Source organism: Podarcis tiliguerta, assembly GCF_965153285.1.
Source record: "Podarcis tiliguerta genome assembly, chromosome: 16".
NCBI classification, from domain to species: domain Eukaryota; kingdom Metazoa; phylum Chordata; class Lepidosauria; order Squamata; family Lacertidae; genus Podarcis; species Podarcis tiliguerta.
Window position 1 is genome coordinate 36,862,201 of NC_139549.1, and position 12,455 is coordinate 36,874,655.

At 46.4% G+C, this 12,455-nt stretch overlaps 1 protein-coding gene across 2 annotated transcripts in view; it reads right to left on the reverse strand.

The window, feature by feature from the left end:
- GLT1D1 (glycosyltransferase 1 domain containing 1) overlaps window positions 1–12,455 on the reverse strand; it is a 54,935-nt gene that overhangs the window by 18,578 nt on the left and 23,902 nt on the right. For both annotated transcript variants that reach the window (XM_083418352.1, XM_083418353.1), the window contains 2 exons: window positions 5,380–5,475; window positions 2,257–2,306 (listed from right to left, as the gene is read on the reverse strand). In XM_083418352.1, coding sequence (XP_083274478.1) covers window positions 2,257–2,306; window positions 5,380–5,475 — 146 coding nt within the window. The remainder of the gene's footprint in view (window positions 1–2,256; window positions 2,307–5,379; window positions 5,476–12,455) is intronic.

Below are 12,455 nucleotides of genomic sequence, written 5' to 3' on the forward strand. Positions count from 1 at the left end.
GAATTTGTCATCAGAGTGCTTGAGTATACAGTCACACTTCGGGTTGAAGTAGCTTCGGGATAAGTATTTTTGGGTTGCGTGCTGCGGCAACCCGGAAGCAACGGAGCATGTTACTACCGGGTTTCGCCGCTTGCACATGCGCAGGTCAAAATGACGTCACACGCATGCGCGGAAGCGGCAAATCGCGACCCGCGGACGTGGGTTGTGTTCGCTTCTGGATGTGAACAGGGGTCCAGAACGTACCAGAGGTACCACTGTATATAAAATTATATTATTGATATAAAGAATTCCCTCTTCTGCCCCCTTACATCCCCCCCCCGGGGGGGGGGAATTAACTCTGATATTAGTTGCTGCATTGGAGAACCTACCCTGGAGAATTTAACCTGAAGGGCATTTGTTTTCCATTACTTCTCTGCCCACCCCACTGCTCTCGACTTCAAACTTTCTTAGCACTGCAAAGTTTCTCGCTGGATTCCAGTAAATCTGTTTTACCGGGGGCGTATCTCCCCTGCCACTTCCATTGTCAGCTGGAATTCTGTGCAGACTCTTGCCAGACAGAAATCTCAGTCGTTTGCTACCAGCTGACATCTGTTAATTATGTGCAAACGCAAGACCGGCAGGAATGGCTTCAAAATAGCCAGAACACAGAGATGAGCTGTTGGTAGCAGTCATAGGACATGTTTGATCCTGCTTGGTACAGAGGTCAAGAAGGACGATCTACACTTCAAAAGAGCAAACAGCCCAGATGGAGCCAAACTGCAGCTGGGGACGGGGGAGTCTGATTTTTAAAACAGGAAACAGCACAAATGAAATGTTCTCTCTCTCTCTCTCTCTCTCTCTCTCTCTCTCTCTGCCTTGTGGTTCCAATCCGGTTTGGGACTGTTGCATTTGCTTTTAAACTACAAAATAAAAATTTGTCATGTGTGAGCGTGTGGCTTGGTCTTTTTGCGGACTCAGTGATGTTACTGGCACTCGGAACATCCAAGGGCAATGAGTCCCACAGGTTAACAAACTTGTTTTGTATATTCTGTTTCAATATACAATGTGTATGCAAGTAGAAGAGTTTGGATTTGATATCCCGCTTTATCACTACCTGAAGGAGTCTCAAAGCGGCTAACATTCTCCTTTCCCTTCCTCCCCCACAACAAACACTCTGTGAGGTGAGTGGGGCTGTGAGACTTCAAAGAAGTGTGACTGGCCCAAGGTCACCCAGCAGCTGCATGTGGAGGAGCAGAGACGCGAACCCGGTTCCCCAGATTACAAGTCTATCACTCTTAACCACTACACCACACTGGCTCTCAGTTCTGTTATCATTCATTGGTTGTATGCTTTGTATTTTCAGCTGGTGAAGACTATCACGAAACAGTAGTACCATTCTGGAAACACTGTCCTTGAGACTTTTGGGACGTCCTCCGTTGGAACTTTTGAAAAACATTTGCGAAAACCTTACTTTTTAGACGTTTGAGTCGTCTTTCGTTGAAACCTTTGAATAACCATTGTGAGACTGACCTTTTGATGCCTATCTTGAACACATGGCTTGATGTTCTGCGCCACTAGTCTGTTACACTGCATATATGAACTCCAATAGATTCATTTCTACCTTCTGAATGATATTCTATTACATATGATTTAACAGTTATTAGCCTATGTGTTGTGTCTTCATTTGTGTTTGGGCAGCCGCTTCGTCAAGCTGATTGAAGGAGAATTCCACACCGTGAAAGGCAGAGATTGCATCAGGTGATTTTGGGTTTGTTGTGGCTATCCTACCCCCACTCCACACCAACAAACACTAAACCTTTTTTTATATAACTTTTAAAAACAGAAATTCTATGAGGAGCAGAGGCAGTTTAGTGGGTTATATTTTACTCTAACATTTTCAGATGGCCTAAAAAACAAAAAATACAATTGTGCAAACTGGAAGTGAGTAGAAGGAACATTATGGGTTTTTGAGGGGATACCTGCTGAGACCTTATGCGGGTGCCATAGGAGGTACAAGTGGGCACACTGGCACGTACGAGCACCAGGTTGGCAATCCTTGGTTTAGTGTGACCTTAAAGGCAGACAGATCTGACCCATGGGGCATAATCTAGCAAGACATTCAGGTGGAATCCCCACACAGCAGTTTTGAGGGATGACTCCTTCTCAGTGGGGGGCTATAGACTTAACAGCACCTGCCTGCCATAGCACATGAAAACAAATTCACGCAAAGAATTTATATTTAGAAAGAATGCTTACAAAGAAAGCAGGGAAACTTACTGCGGGTCCAATTATAATCAGGTGTGTGCTGGGCTCCTCTCGGTGCCATTCTATCAAACAACAGGAGAGAGTTCTGGTTACAGGAAAATAAGCATCATATTGTTCTGGTTAGGGCATTGTAAAGAGAAACTCAGGCAATCCATCAGTTAATTGGTTTATGCAAATTTTGATTCATTAATAAAAAAAAGGAAGGTGCCCACAACCTACTGGGCAGCAGGCTTAAAATTAATTAATTAATCAACCACAAAGTTATTTTGCTGTTTCTGGAGGGAGGCACTCGTGAAAAGTCAATGAACACAGAAGCACTGGTCAGGATAACAGGAACTGAACTCTGCATTTCCATAGCAGACGCGATACTGGAAAGCTCTTCGCAAACACTGTTGTGCTGATGTATCAATCATTCCGGCAAACCCGACAGCCATTATGCCCAATTCACAGCTGGGGGACTGAGGCCAAGACATTGTGATTTTTCCAACTGCCCTACATTGTGCAGAGCTCCTTCAGATACTGGACCTACTTGCTCTCTCTCCTAGCCATGGTATTCTGGCCCTCCTGTAGCTCAGTTAAAGAAATCTTACTTGATCAAATCATATGCATCTTAATGAATTATTCAATCAATCAAAGCTGCATGTGAATAAAACAACAGTCTACCATATATTTTGGAAAATTGTTTGCTCGTTTGCTTTATGCATTTGGACATCTCATAAGAGTTGGTATTTTGCATTATGCTTCCTGGGTTCAAGAAGCAAGTTTTCATCTATGCTTGGATAAAATTGGATGCCATTTTGAATCAAGATGGAGGACTGAACCTTTCAAAACTGCACTGATTTAAAACCAGATTGCAAAACCACACCGATATATTTTTTTTTGTCCCTTAAGAATTCCTAAGCAACACCAGGCACGAGGTTGCTAGTTCTGAAGAAAAATGTTCTGTCCCAATAAATTAATAAACAAGTTGTTATGTTACTTATTTTAGTATAGTGCTAGCAGAGGCATCCTCCCTCCTGTCTCACACTCATATGTGGGAACATCTCTTCCTGGATGCTGTCCGTGGTGACAAGCACACACATGATCTATGCCTCTCCACACACACACACCCCAGTGGTTCTGCTTCCTTCATCTGCAAAAGTATGAACATCTGGCCAATTAATTGACTGAACCTCACACAATCAGCCTGCTAAGATTTCTTCAGTCAGGTGACAGCCCTATGTAGCAGCGAAGTGGATTACTACCCCATGTTCAGAATTTACAGCTCAGCTTCAGCGCAGAGAGCCTGGATTAGTCTGATGATTAAATTCATTGCTTAATCAATGTTCTGTTGCTGAGGGTCAGTTCCAAAGCCTTGTCACTTACGTGGTTTCTCTTCAGTACAAGTGTAAATGCTTGTGCTCAGAGCCGTCTCCCTGAAGCCTTTCCGCTCCAACTCTCTCTCTCTCTCTCTCTCTCTCTCTCTCTCTCTCTCTCTCTCACACACACACACACACACACAAACACACTGTCATCCAGTGCCTGCCCCTGATTCTGTGTTCAGTACAGACTTATTGACCTTTCCTTTAAAAAAATATTCCATGGCCTTACCCAACCTGATGGCTTGGGCCTCATTTCTCATTGTGTCAGCCTTCCCCCAACTTGGCGCCCTCCAAGATCCCAAGGCTCCAGATCCCACTGCACCCAGCTAGCAGACTGCTTTGGGCTGATGGCAGTCCATCAACCTCAGGAGGACATCAGGTTGGAGAGGGGCTGGGGCAGGAAGTACTGAGCCAAGTGGGACTATCAAGGGGAGGGGAGAAAGATTCGGTGCTGTCCAGCAGGTAATGGCTTTTCCCACCTGCCTTGCCCCCCCACCTTAAAGGTAAAGGTACCCCTGCCTGTACGGGCCAGTCTTGACAGACTCTAGGGTTGTGCGCCCATCTCACTCAAAGAGGCCGGGGGCCAGCGCTGTCCGCAGACACTTCCGGGTCACATGGCCAGCGTGACAAGCTGCATCTGGCGAGCCAGCGCAGCACACGGAACGCCGTTTACCTTCCCGCTAGTAAGCGGTCCCTATTTATCCACTTGCACCCGGGGGTGCTTTTGAACTGCTAGGTTGGCAGGCGCTGGGACCGAACGATGGGAGCGCACCCCGCCGCGGGGATTCGAACCACCGACCTTTCGATCAGCAAGCCCTAGGCGGTGAGGCTTTTACCCACAGCGCCACCCGCGTCCCTTCCCCCCACCTTAGGAGCCTTCATAAAGGAGCTGTTTCCAGAGGAAGAACTATGGGGGGGTGGAGGGTGGGAGAGACTCTGCCATCAGGAGACGCTGCTCCACCTCCAGCCCAAGGAACCTTTCACAAGGGAGCTGCTGCCATGAATATTATGTGTATGTGTCTCTTTAATGGACTGAATAGAGGGAAAGATTATGAGTCACGAGGGTGTGGAGAGTGTATGTGTGGACTTAACAGTGCTTAGTTTGTTTTTTGGCTGCTGCTTTGTTAATGTTAATATTGCTTTGTAGATTGTAAACATGTATTGATTTGTTAATGATAGAACATGAATTTTGCTTTGTGATGTTTAGCTTATTTTTTTAGTTATAATAAAATAAAGAATTGTCCAGTAGCACCAGACTATCTCGGGCCTATTTAACATCTTCTAACATTGGGTATGTCATCAAATGCCAACAGTGCCCTTCAGCTCTCTGTATTGGCTAAACAGGCCAAACCCTACACCAAAGGATAAATGGACATAAATCTGACATCAGGAATCACAAGACAGAGAAACACGAAAGCTTATACCAAAACAAACTTAGCTGGTCTATAAGGTCCCACTGGACAATTTATTATTTATCCCCCCCCCCCCCTTCCGACTGCGTCAGATCAACACAGCTATTTACCTGAATTTATTTTTTAGTTGTTGCTTTGTTAACACGGTTTAACAGAGTGTCATTGTTTCACCGATTTGTTAATTATTCTAAATGTTTTGTGCTGTATCTGTGATGTTCTATTACATTCCATCATGCTATTGTTATTTATCGTTGGAAGCCTTTTTGGGATCCCTTTGAATGAAAAGCGGCACAGAGAGACCATAAATCAAAACCAATCCTGCATTTGCTACAAAGCGAAAGAGAAAGGAAGGGGGTACCAACCTGCAAAAGCATCCACTAAATAAAGAGGATCCTTGACTCTTCTTAGACCACATATCAAGAGGAAGAGGCGCAGACTGCTGTTGTCCTGGAGAATCCCTGTATGAAGAAGAAGAAGAAGAAGAAGAAGAAGAAGAAGAAGAAGAAGAAGAAGAAGAAGAAGAGGAGGAGGGGGGAGCAAGAATGTCAAGAAAGCTTAAACATGCCTGGAAATGTGAAATACAGAAATCAGGAAAGTTATGGTTCCACCCTTCCTCTTGGCTTTCCCACCATCCTTGGGCTTGGATGGTGAGTTCCCAATGACATCCTCATCCTGCCGAATCAGACATGGGGCCTTGAAGTCACCACAGCCTCAAGGACACAGGGCCAACTACTGCATAGACAAAGCCTTGGGTAGCCCCAGTGCTTGGTTGAGGCAAGTCTCAGCCAGCAGGACCCACTGGGACTGCCCAGGCTCATGACGTGCTTAGAGAGACTTGTCTGGACTTTGATGACCTGCGTCCAGAGCTGACTTGACCTGCTTTGTTACCTCAACTCCTCTGCTGAGCCCCAAAGACCCGGCAGAACAGGACAAAGAGGGCACCACAGGCTGGGCCATCAACCTTGTAGGGCCAGCAGGCACATGTGGAATTTTGCAGAAGTGCTGTGGATGCCAGTCACAAAATGGCTGCCAAAGTGATCTTTGTGGTGCTGCACCAAATGGCTGCCACATCTAAAAGAGCACAGAGGAGCATAAAGTGGTGTAGATTTTCTCCCCAATTAATCAAGGGGGCGGGGAGGAGGGAGGCAATTAAATCAGCCACTGCCATGCTCACTTACGGGAAAAAGCTCTTTCCACCTCTCTTCTGCTCAGAATGGTAAGGAGAACAAGTGTCTGATCCAAGGCTTCCACTGGTGAGACGATGCAAGCAGAAACCAAGCAGCATAGATTTTTGAGGACTTATTTACAGAGACCTTTCATGGACCTTCCATGGAAAGCACTGGTGCCCATGTGTGAAAGGTTGGCAATCCCTACTATATGTGCTTTATAGGTGTGTGTCCAGAGATAACAAGAGAGCTTCCACATCCTGAAAATCGGAACAGCTCTGAAAATTAAGAACACCCTTCTCCGAATCCTTCACCACTGCCTGCCAATCAGCTCCCTCAACACTACGCCTGACATTTCAGTTGTTAACATGAGAGGGAAATCTACTGAAGATAGCAATCTATGCTCTTCGTCATGCTTCAAATGCATTCTTTTAAAAATATTTAATAATAGTAATAATCTGCCAAGGGAAGTTTTTCAAAGTGCCACTCGAGTCAATGTCAGTCCAGTTGAGGTATGAAATTCAAAAAATAAAATAACACACACACACACACCATCTTGTTTAAAGATGAAAGAGAAGGGACAGAACATAAAGGGAATGGCAAAGTCTGAGATGAGGCAGCTTGAGAAGGCAACAGTTGAAATAGAAGCAGGGTTGGAATGAGCTTCAGAGTGTCATGGTCTGGTTCACGGGCGATCAAAGTCCTGGCTGGGGACATTGGGACCGGGGGCAAGATGGCGGGGTGGGAGAAGGAACGGGAGTCCAGAAGCCAGGAGTCGGGAAGCCAAGAGTCCAAGGGTCAGAGAGCCGGGAGTGAAGAAGCCAAGGGTCTGAGGGTCAGGAAGCAACGAGTTACAAAGTCAAGGGTCCGAGGATCAAGAAGCAAGGAGTCAAGGAACCAAACGCAGCAAGGCAGTGAAGGGGTACTGTGGCAAAGAGCCGAAGGGAAAATGCTGACCTTATATCCCTTCCCGGCTCTTGCCACCAGGTGCTGTGAGTTACCAACTAGCCTCACCTGCCTTGCCTCTTCAGAACAAACTTAGGAAGGCCCCAGTCCTGCAGAGTCCTATTGGTCACAGGGCCTGGCTCCTGCACGGACACCTGACACAGAGTTAGGAAATGTAAGAAGAGCCCTGCTGGATCCGGCCAATGGCCCGTCTAGTCCAGCATCCCGTTCTCACAGTGGCCAACCAGAGGACCATGTGAAGCCCACAAGCAGGACCTGAGCACTGCAGAATTCTTCCCACCTGTGATTTCCAGCAACTGGCATTCAGAGGCCTACTATCTCTGAGGTACCGCCCAGCCCTTGCGGCTAGTAGCCATATAAAGCCAGTTTCTTTATAAGGCTGAGCCAGACCATTGGTCCATCAAGCCCGGCGCTGTCCATGCTGATAGACAGCAGCTCTCCTGGGTAGGGGACATTCCAAGCCCTGTGCAGGGGACTGAACCTGGGACCTTCTGCATGCAAAGCAGATGATCTAGCCCTGAGCTATGGGCTTTCCTCCGCTGTTCATTACAAGGGTGCAACTGCCAGGTCATCTCTGGTTGCATGTGGGGTGGGTGGGACACACTGCACGGCACTATTCAGTGCTTCTTTTTCTAAAAAAAGATTGAGGTTGAATCCTGACAAGACAGAAGGACTATTTTGGGGGGACAGGAGGCGGGCAGGTGTGGAGGACTCTCTGGTCCAGAATGGGGTAACTGTGCCCCTGAAGGACCAGGTGCACAGCCTGGGAGTCATTCTGGACTCACAGCTGTCTATGGAGGCACAGGTCAATTTTGTGTCCAGGGCAGCTGTCTACCAGCTCCATCTAGTATGCAGACTGAGACCCTATCTGCCCGCAGACTGTCTCGCCAGAGTGGTGCATGCTCTGGTTATCTCCCGCTTGGACTACTGCAATGCGCTCTATGTGGGGCTACCTTTGAAGGTGACCCGGAAACTGCAACTAATCCAGAATGCGGCAGCTAGACTGGTGACTGGGAGTAGCTGCCGAGACCACATAACACCGGTCCTGAAAGACCTACATTAGCTCCCAGTACATTTCCAGGCACAATTCAAAGTGTTGGTGCTGACCTTTAAAGCCCTAAACGGCCTCGGCCCAGTATACCTAAAGGAGCATCTCCACCCCCATCATTCTGCCCGGATACTGAGGTCCAGCCCTGAGGGCCTTCTGGTGGTGAGAAGCTAAGTTACAAGGAATCAGGCAGAGGGCCTTCTCGGTAGTGGCACCCGCCCTGTGGAACGCCCTCCCACCAGATGTCAAAGAGAACAACTACCAAACTTTTAGAAGACATCTGAAGGCAGCCCTCTTTAGGGAAGCTTTTAATGTTTGATGCATTACTGTATTTTAATATTTTGTTGGAAGCCGCCCAGAGTGGCTGAGGAAGCCCAGCCAGATGGGCGGGGTATAAATAATATATTATTATTATTATTATTAAAAAATGTTTAGGGGTACTCTCACGTTCCTACTCATATTGAAATACTGCCCCTCAATGAGGCCAAACTTAGATTCACAAAACGTTTAGGGGTATGCGTACCCCCGGGGGGAAAAGCACTGGCGCTGTTCCACTGTCTTCCCTCATACTTTCTCCTGGCCTTGGTAGGAATGCTACAGATCATTCCGTGAGGAACCTGTGGCATTCCAGATGTTGCTGTGCTCTGATCCCCATCAGACGCCTGCCTGCATGGCTAATGGTCAGGGATGATGGGAGTTGTAGTACAGCAGCATCTGGAAGCTTCCTCCTCCTGAGATAAATGGGGGAAGCTCTCCCCCCCCCCGATCTTCTGTCTCCCATTGCATCATTTTCTCCCTGTGTTGTCCTTATAAAAAAGACGACCCACCAAATAACTCTCTGCCAGTAAGTTTCCTGCCTCTTAATTTCCTAAAACCTTTGTGATCTTTTTCAAAACAACCGTGAAATGCAGGAATATCAACCACCCCGAGCTACAGAAGTAGTTCCCGAAAGCTCGTTTCCCTAAATGTCACCAGGGATTGGTAGCACGTTCCAGCAATATCGCTTTTGAAAATTAAAAATCAAGCCGGGGATTTTAAAATGCTTTCATCTTCACAACATTTCCGTTTGGCTTCCATCTGAATAGGCCGGCTCCATCATGTAAGCTCCAGACAACCGAAAAGGTGATTTTAAAGGAGGTAATTTGATTCACATTTTAATTTTCTTGTTTGAGGGTATATATCCACACACACACACACACACACACACACAATCTCCGAGTCCAAACACAATTACAAAATGTTTGACTAAACAGCAAAAAAAGAAATAAAAAGGTAATCAAAATATTTCTAAAGCTCAAAACTGCATTTCTTTTATAAGAAAGGAGAACAGCTATTCTTAATGGCAGTTCAATATTTTAAAAAATACCAACACAGTCTCCAAATTGGTTTATTTATTTCTTTTCTTTTGCTATCCTCCCTTTACACAATTTTGCTCACAGCAGATAAATTCCTTAATTTTTAATAACCATTCTTTCAATACTGACACTTCCCCTCAGTATTTTAGCACAGACCACTCTAGCATCTATTAACATAAGAAAGCTCCCTTCTCTTTCTTTTAACTAGCAACCACTTTAAAGTTTTTTATTCTTCTTGCAGTTCAAGGAGGTAACCCACCTCCCCACCCCCATGAGATGGCAAAGGACTGATGATTTTTTTACCCCAGAATAGCCACCACAGGTGTTAAGGCCTCTGAACAGAAGCATCAAGAAGCAAAGAGCTGCTGTAATAGGGAGGTAGACAGGCTTCCCCACACCCCAGAAGCACTGTGGCTTATCGCAATATACTTTCAAAATATGTTTTGAAATGGTCACATTCACAGAAACTTAGCTTTAGGAAAAAAGAGAGACTTTTAGGAAGACTGGATTCTGCTCTTAGTTTATATTCCGTGCCATTCCTGTGCAGCTAGTGGATGGTGGCATGGGTGTAGCTCAGCTTCTACAAAACCAGAATAGGTGGAGTTTCGAATGAACATCTGGAACAGATCTAATCCCCTAGCTGCATCTACATTAATGGTTTCTACCTGAAAAGCTGGGACGTGGGTGGCACTGTGGGTTAAACCACAGAGCCTAGGGCTTGCCGATCAGAAGGTCAGTGGTTTAAATCTCTGTGACGGGGTGAGCTCCCGTTGATCAGTCCCAGCTCCTGCCAACCTAGCAGTTTGAAAGCGCATCAAAGTGCAAGTACAGTGGTGCCTCGCAAGACGAAAAGAATCCGTTCCGCGAGTCTTTTCGTCTTGCGGTTTTTTCGTCTTGCGAAGCAAGCCCATTAGCGGATTAGCGCTATTAGCGCTATTGACAGTTTAAGGGCTATTAACGCCTATTAAAGGCTTAAGGGATTAGCGGTTTTGCTGCTAAAATGCTATTAGCAGCTTAGCGCTTCAGAAAAAGGGGTTTTGGAGTGGAAAAAAAACCTCAAAAATTTTCGTCAATTTTCGTCTTGCGAAGCAAGCCCATAGGGAAATTCGTCTTGTGAAGCGCCTCTGCAAACGGAAAACCCTTTCGTCTTGCGGGTTTTCCGTTTTGCGAGGCATTCGTCTTGCGGGGCACCACTGTAGATAAATAGGTACTGCTCCGGCGGGAAGGTAAACGGCGTTTCCGTGCGCTGCTCTGGTTCGCCAGAAGCGGCTTAGTCATGCTGGCCATATGACCCGGAAGCTGTATGCCGGCTCCCTCGGCCAATAAAGCAAGATGAGCGCCGCAATCCCAGAGTCGTCCGCGACTAGACCTAATGGTCAGGGGTCCCTTTACCTTTACCTGAAAAGCTAACTTCCAAGTTAAGCTCCCTTGCAGCCCTGACATTCACTGATCATTCTCCTCTGTCCTCCCTGGCAGCACGGCTGCAATGAAAGCAAGCGCTCTGCTTGCGATGACAAAGTCCGCTGCGACACTTGAGGCTCACCTTGCACCTTCCTGCGTTTGGGCCCTGCTGTGAGTCGCGATCCAAATTTGCAGGTGCGAAATTGCTCAAGAAAGGAAGCGTCAGCCCATGCCTATCACCAAAGCGCCCTGCTTGAAATTTTAATTATATGTATGTTATAGGCATTCGGCTTGGACGGAGACTCCGCTGGGCTCCACGCACATTGAATTCATCCGGACTGTCAACAGCATTAACCCCTGCATATCTGCAGGCTTCTCGCCGTTTAAGATTCTGGGGTGTAGTCAAGCTCCACTATACAGGTGTATGCAGTGCCGGATTTACGTATAAGCCAAACAAGCTATAGCTTAGGGCCCCACTCTCTTGGGGCCCCCCCAAAATGTAAAGAATTTTTTTCCAATAATTACTTTGATAAAATACATATTTTGTTACATACAAATGGCTTTAGATACCTATTAGGTCCCTAAATGGGACGTGGGTGGCGCTGCGGGTTAAACCACAGAGCCTAGGACTTGCCAATCAGAAGGTCACGGTTCAAATCCCCGTGACGGGGTGAGCTCCCAGCTCCTGCCAACCTAGCAGTTCGAAAGCATGCCAAAAAGTGCAAGTAGATAAATAGGTACCGCTCTGGTGGGAAGGTAAATGGTGTTTCCGTGCACTGCTCTGGTTAGCCAGAAGCAACTTAGTCATGCTGGCCACATGACTCAGAAGCTGTACGCTGGCTCCCTCAGCCAATAAAGCGAGATGAGCGCCACAACCCCAGTCAGCCACGACTGTACCTAATGGTCAGGGGTCCCTTTACCTTAGGTCCATAAATTACCATATAGCATATATTCAACACAAAAAACAGTGACAATTTGCTGTTGACAAAGGACAGCTGGACATATAAAGGGCCCCATTACCTTCAGTAGCTTAGGGCTTCATCAAACCTAAATCTGACCCTGGGTCCAGGAGAGAGCTGGAGATCACTCATGGCCCATGAAGGGACCCTCCCTGGAGCCCAAAGTGGATGTCTTCTTTTCTGAACTTTTCTGTCTCTCTGTTTCTTGATTTTTCTTTCTCCTTGTTTTGGTTTTTCGTTATTCTTTGTCTTTAGACAGGTTTGACTTTTATTGTAGAAAACTTTCAGCTTTTATGTTGAAAACATTCAATAAAAATTAACTAGAAAAAGGTGGGTTTTAAAAATGCAACAAACAAATAAATTATTCTGTTCCTAGCAAGTGCTTTCCCTTGAAGTCCCCCCCCCCCACAAGCTATTTTGACATCCACCTGGGCTAATCTTAACAAAACTGGTCTGAAAAGGCTCACATAACTTTCCTCTGTGTACACATATGTGTGTGTGTGTGTCGAAAAGGACAACCAAAATTCTAAAGGGGCTGGAATA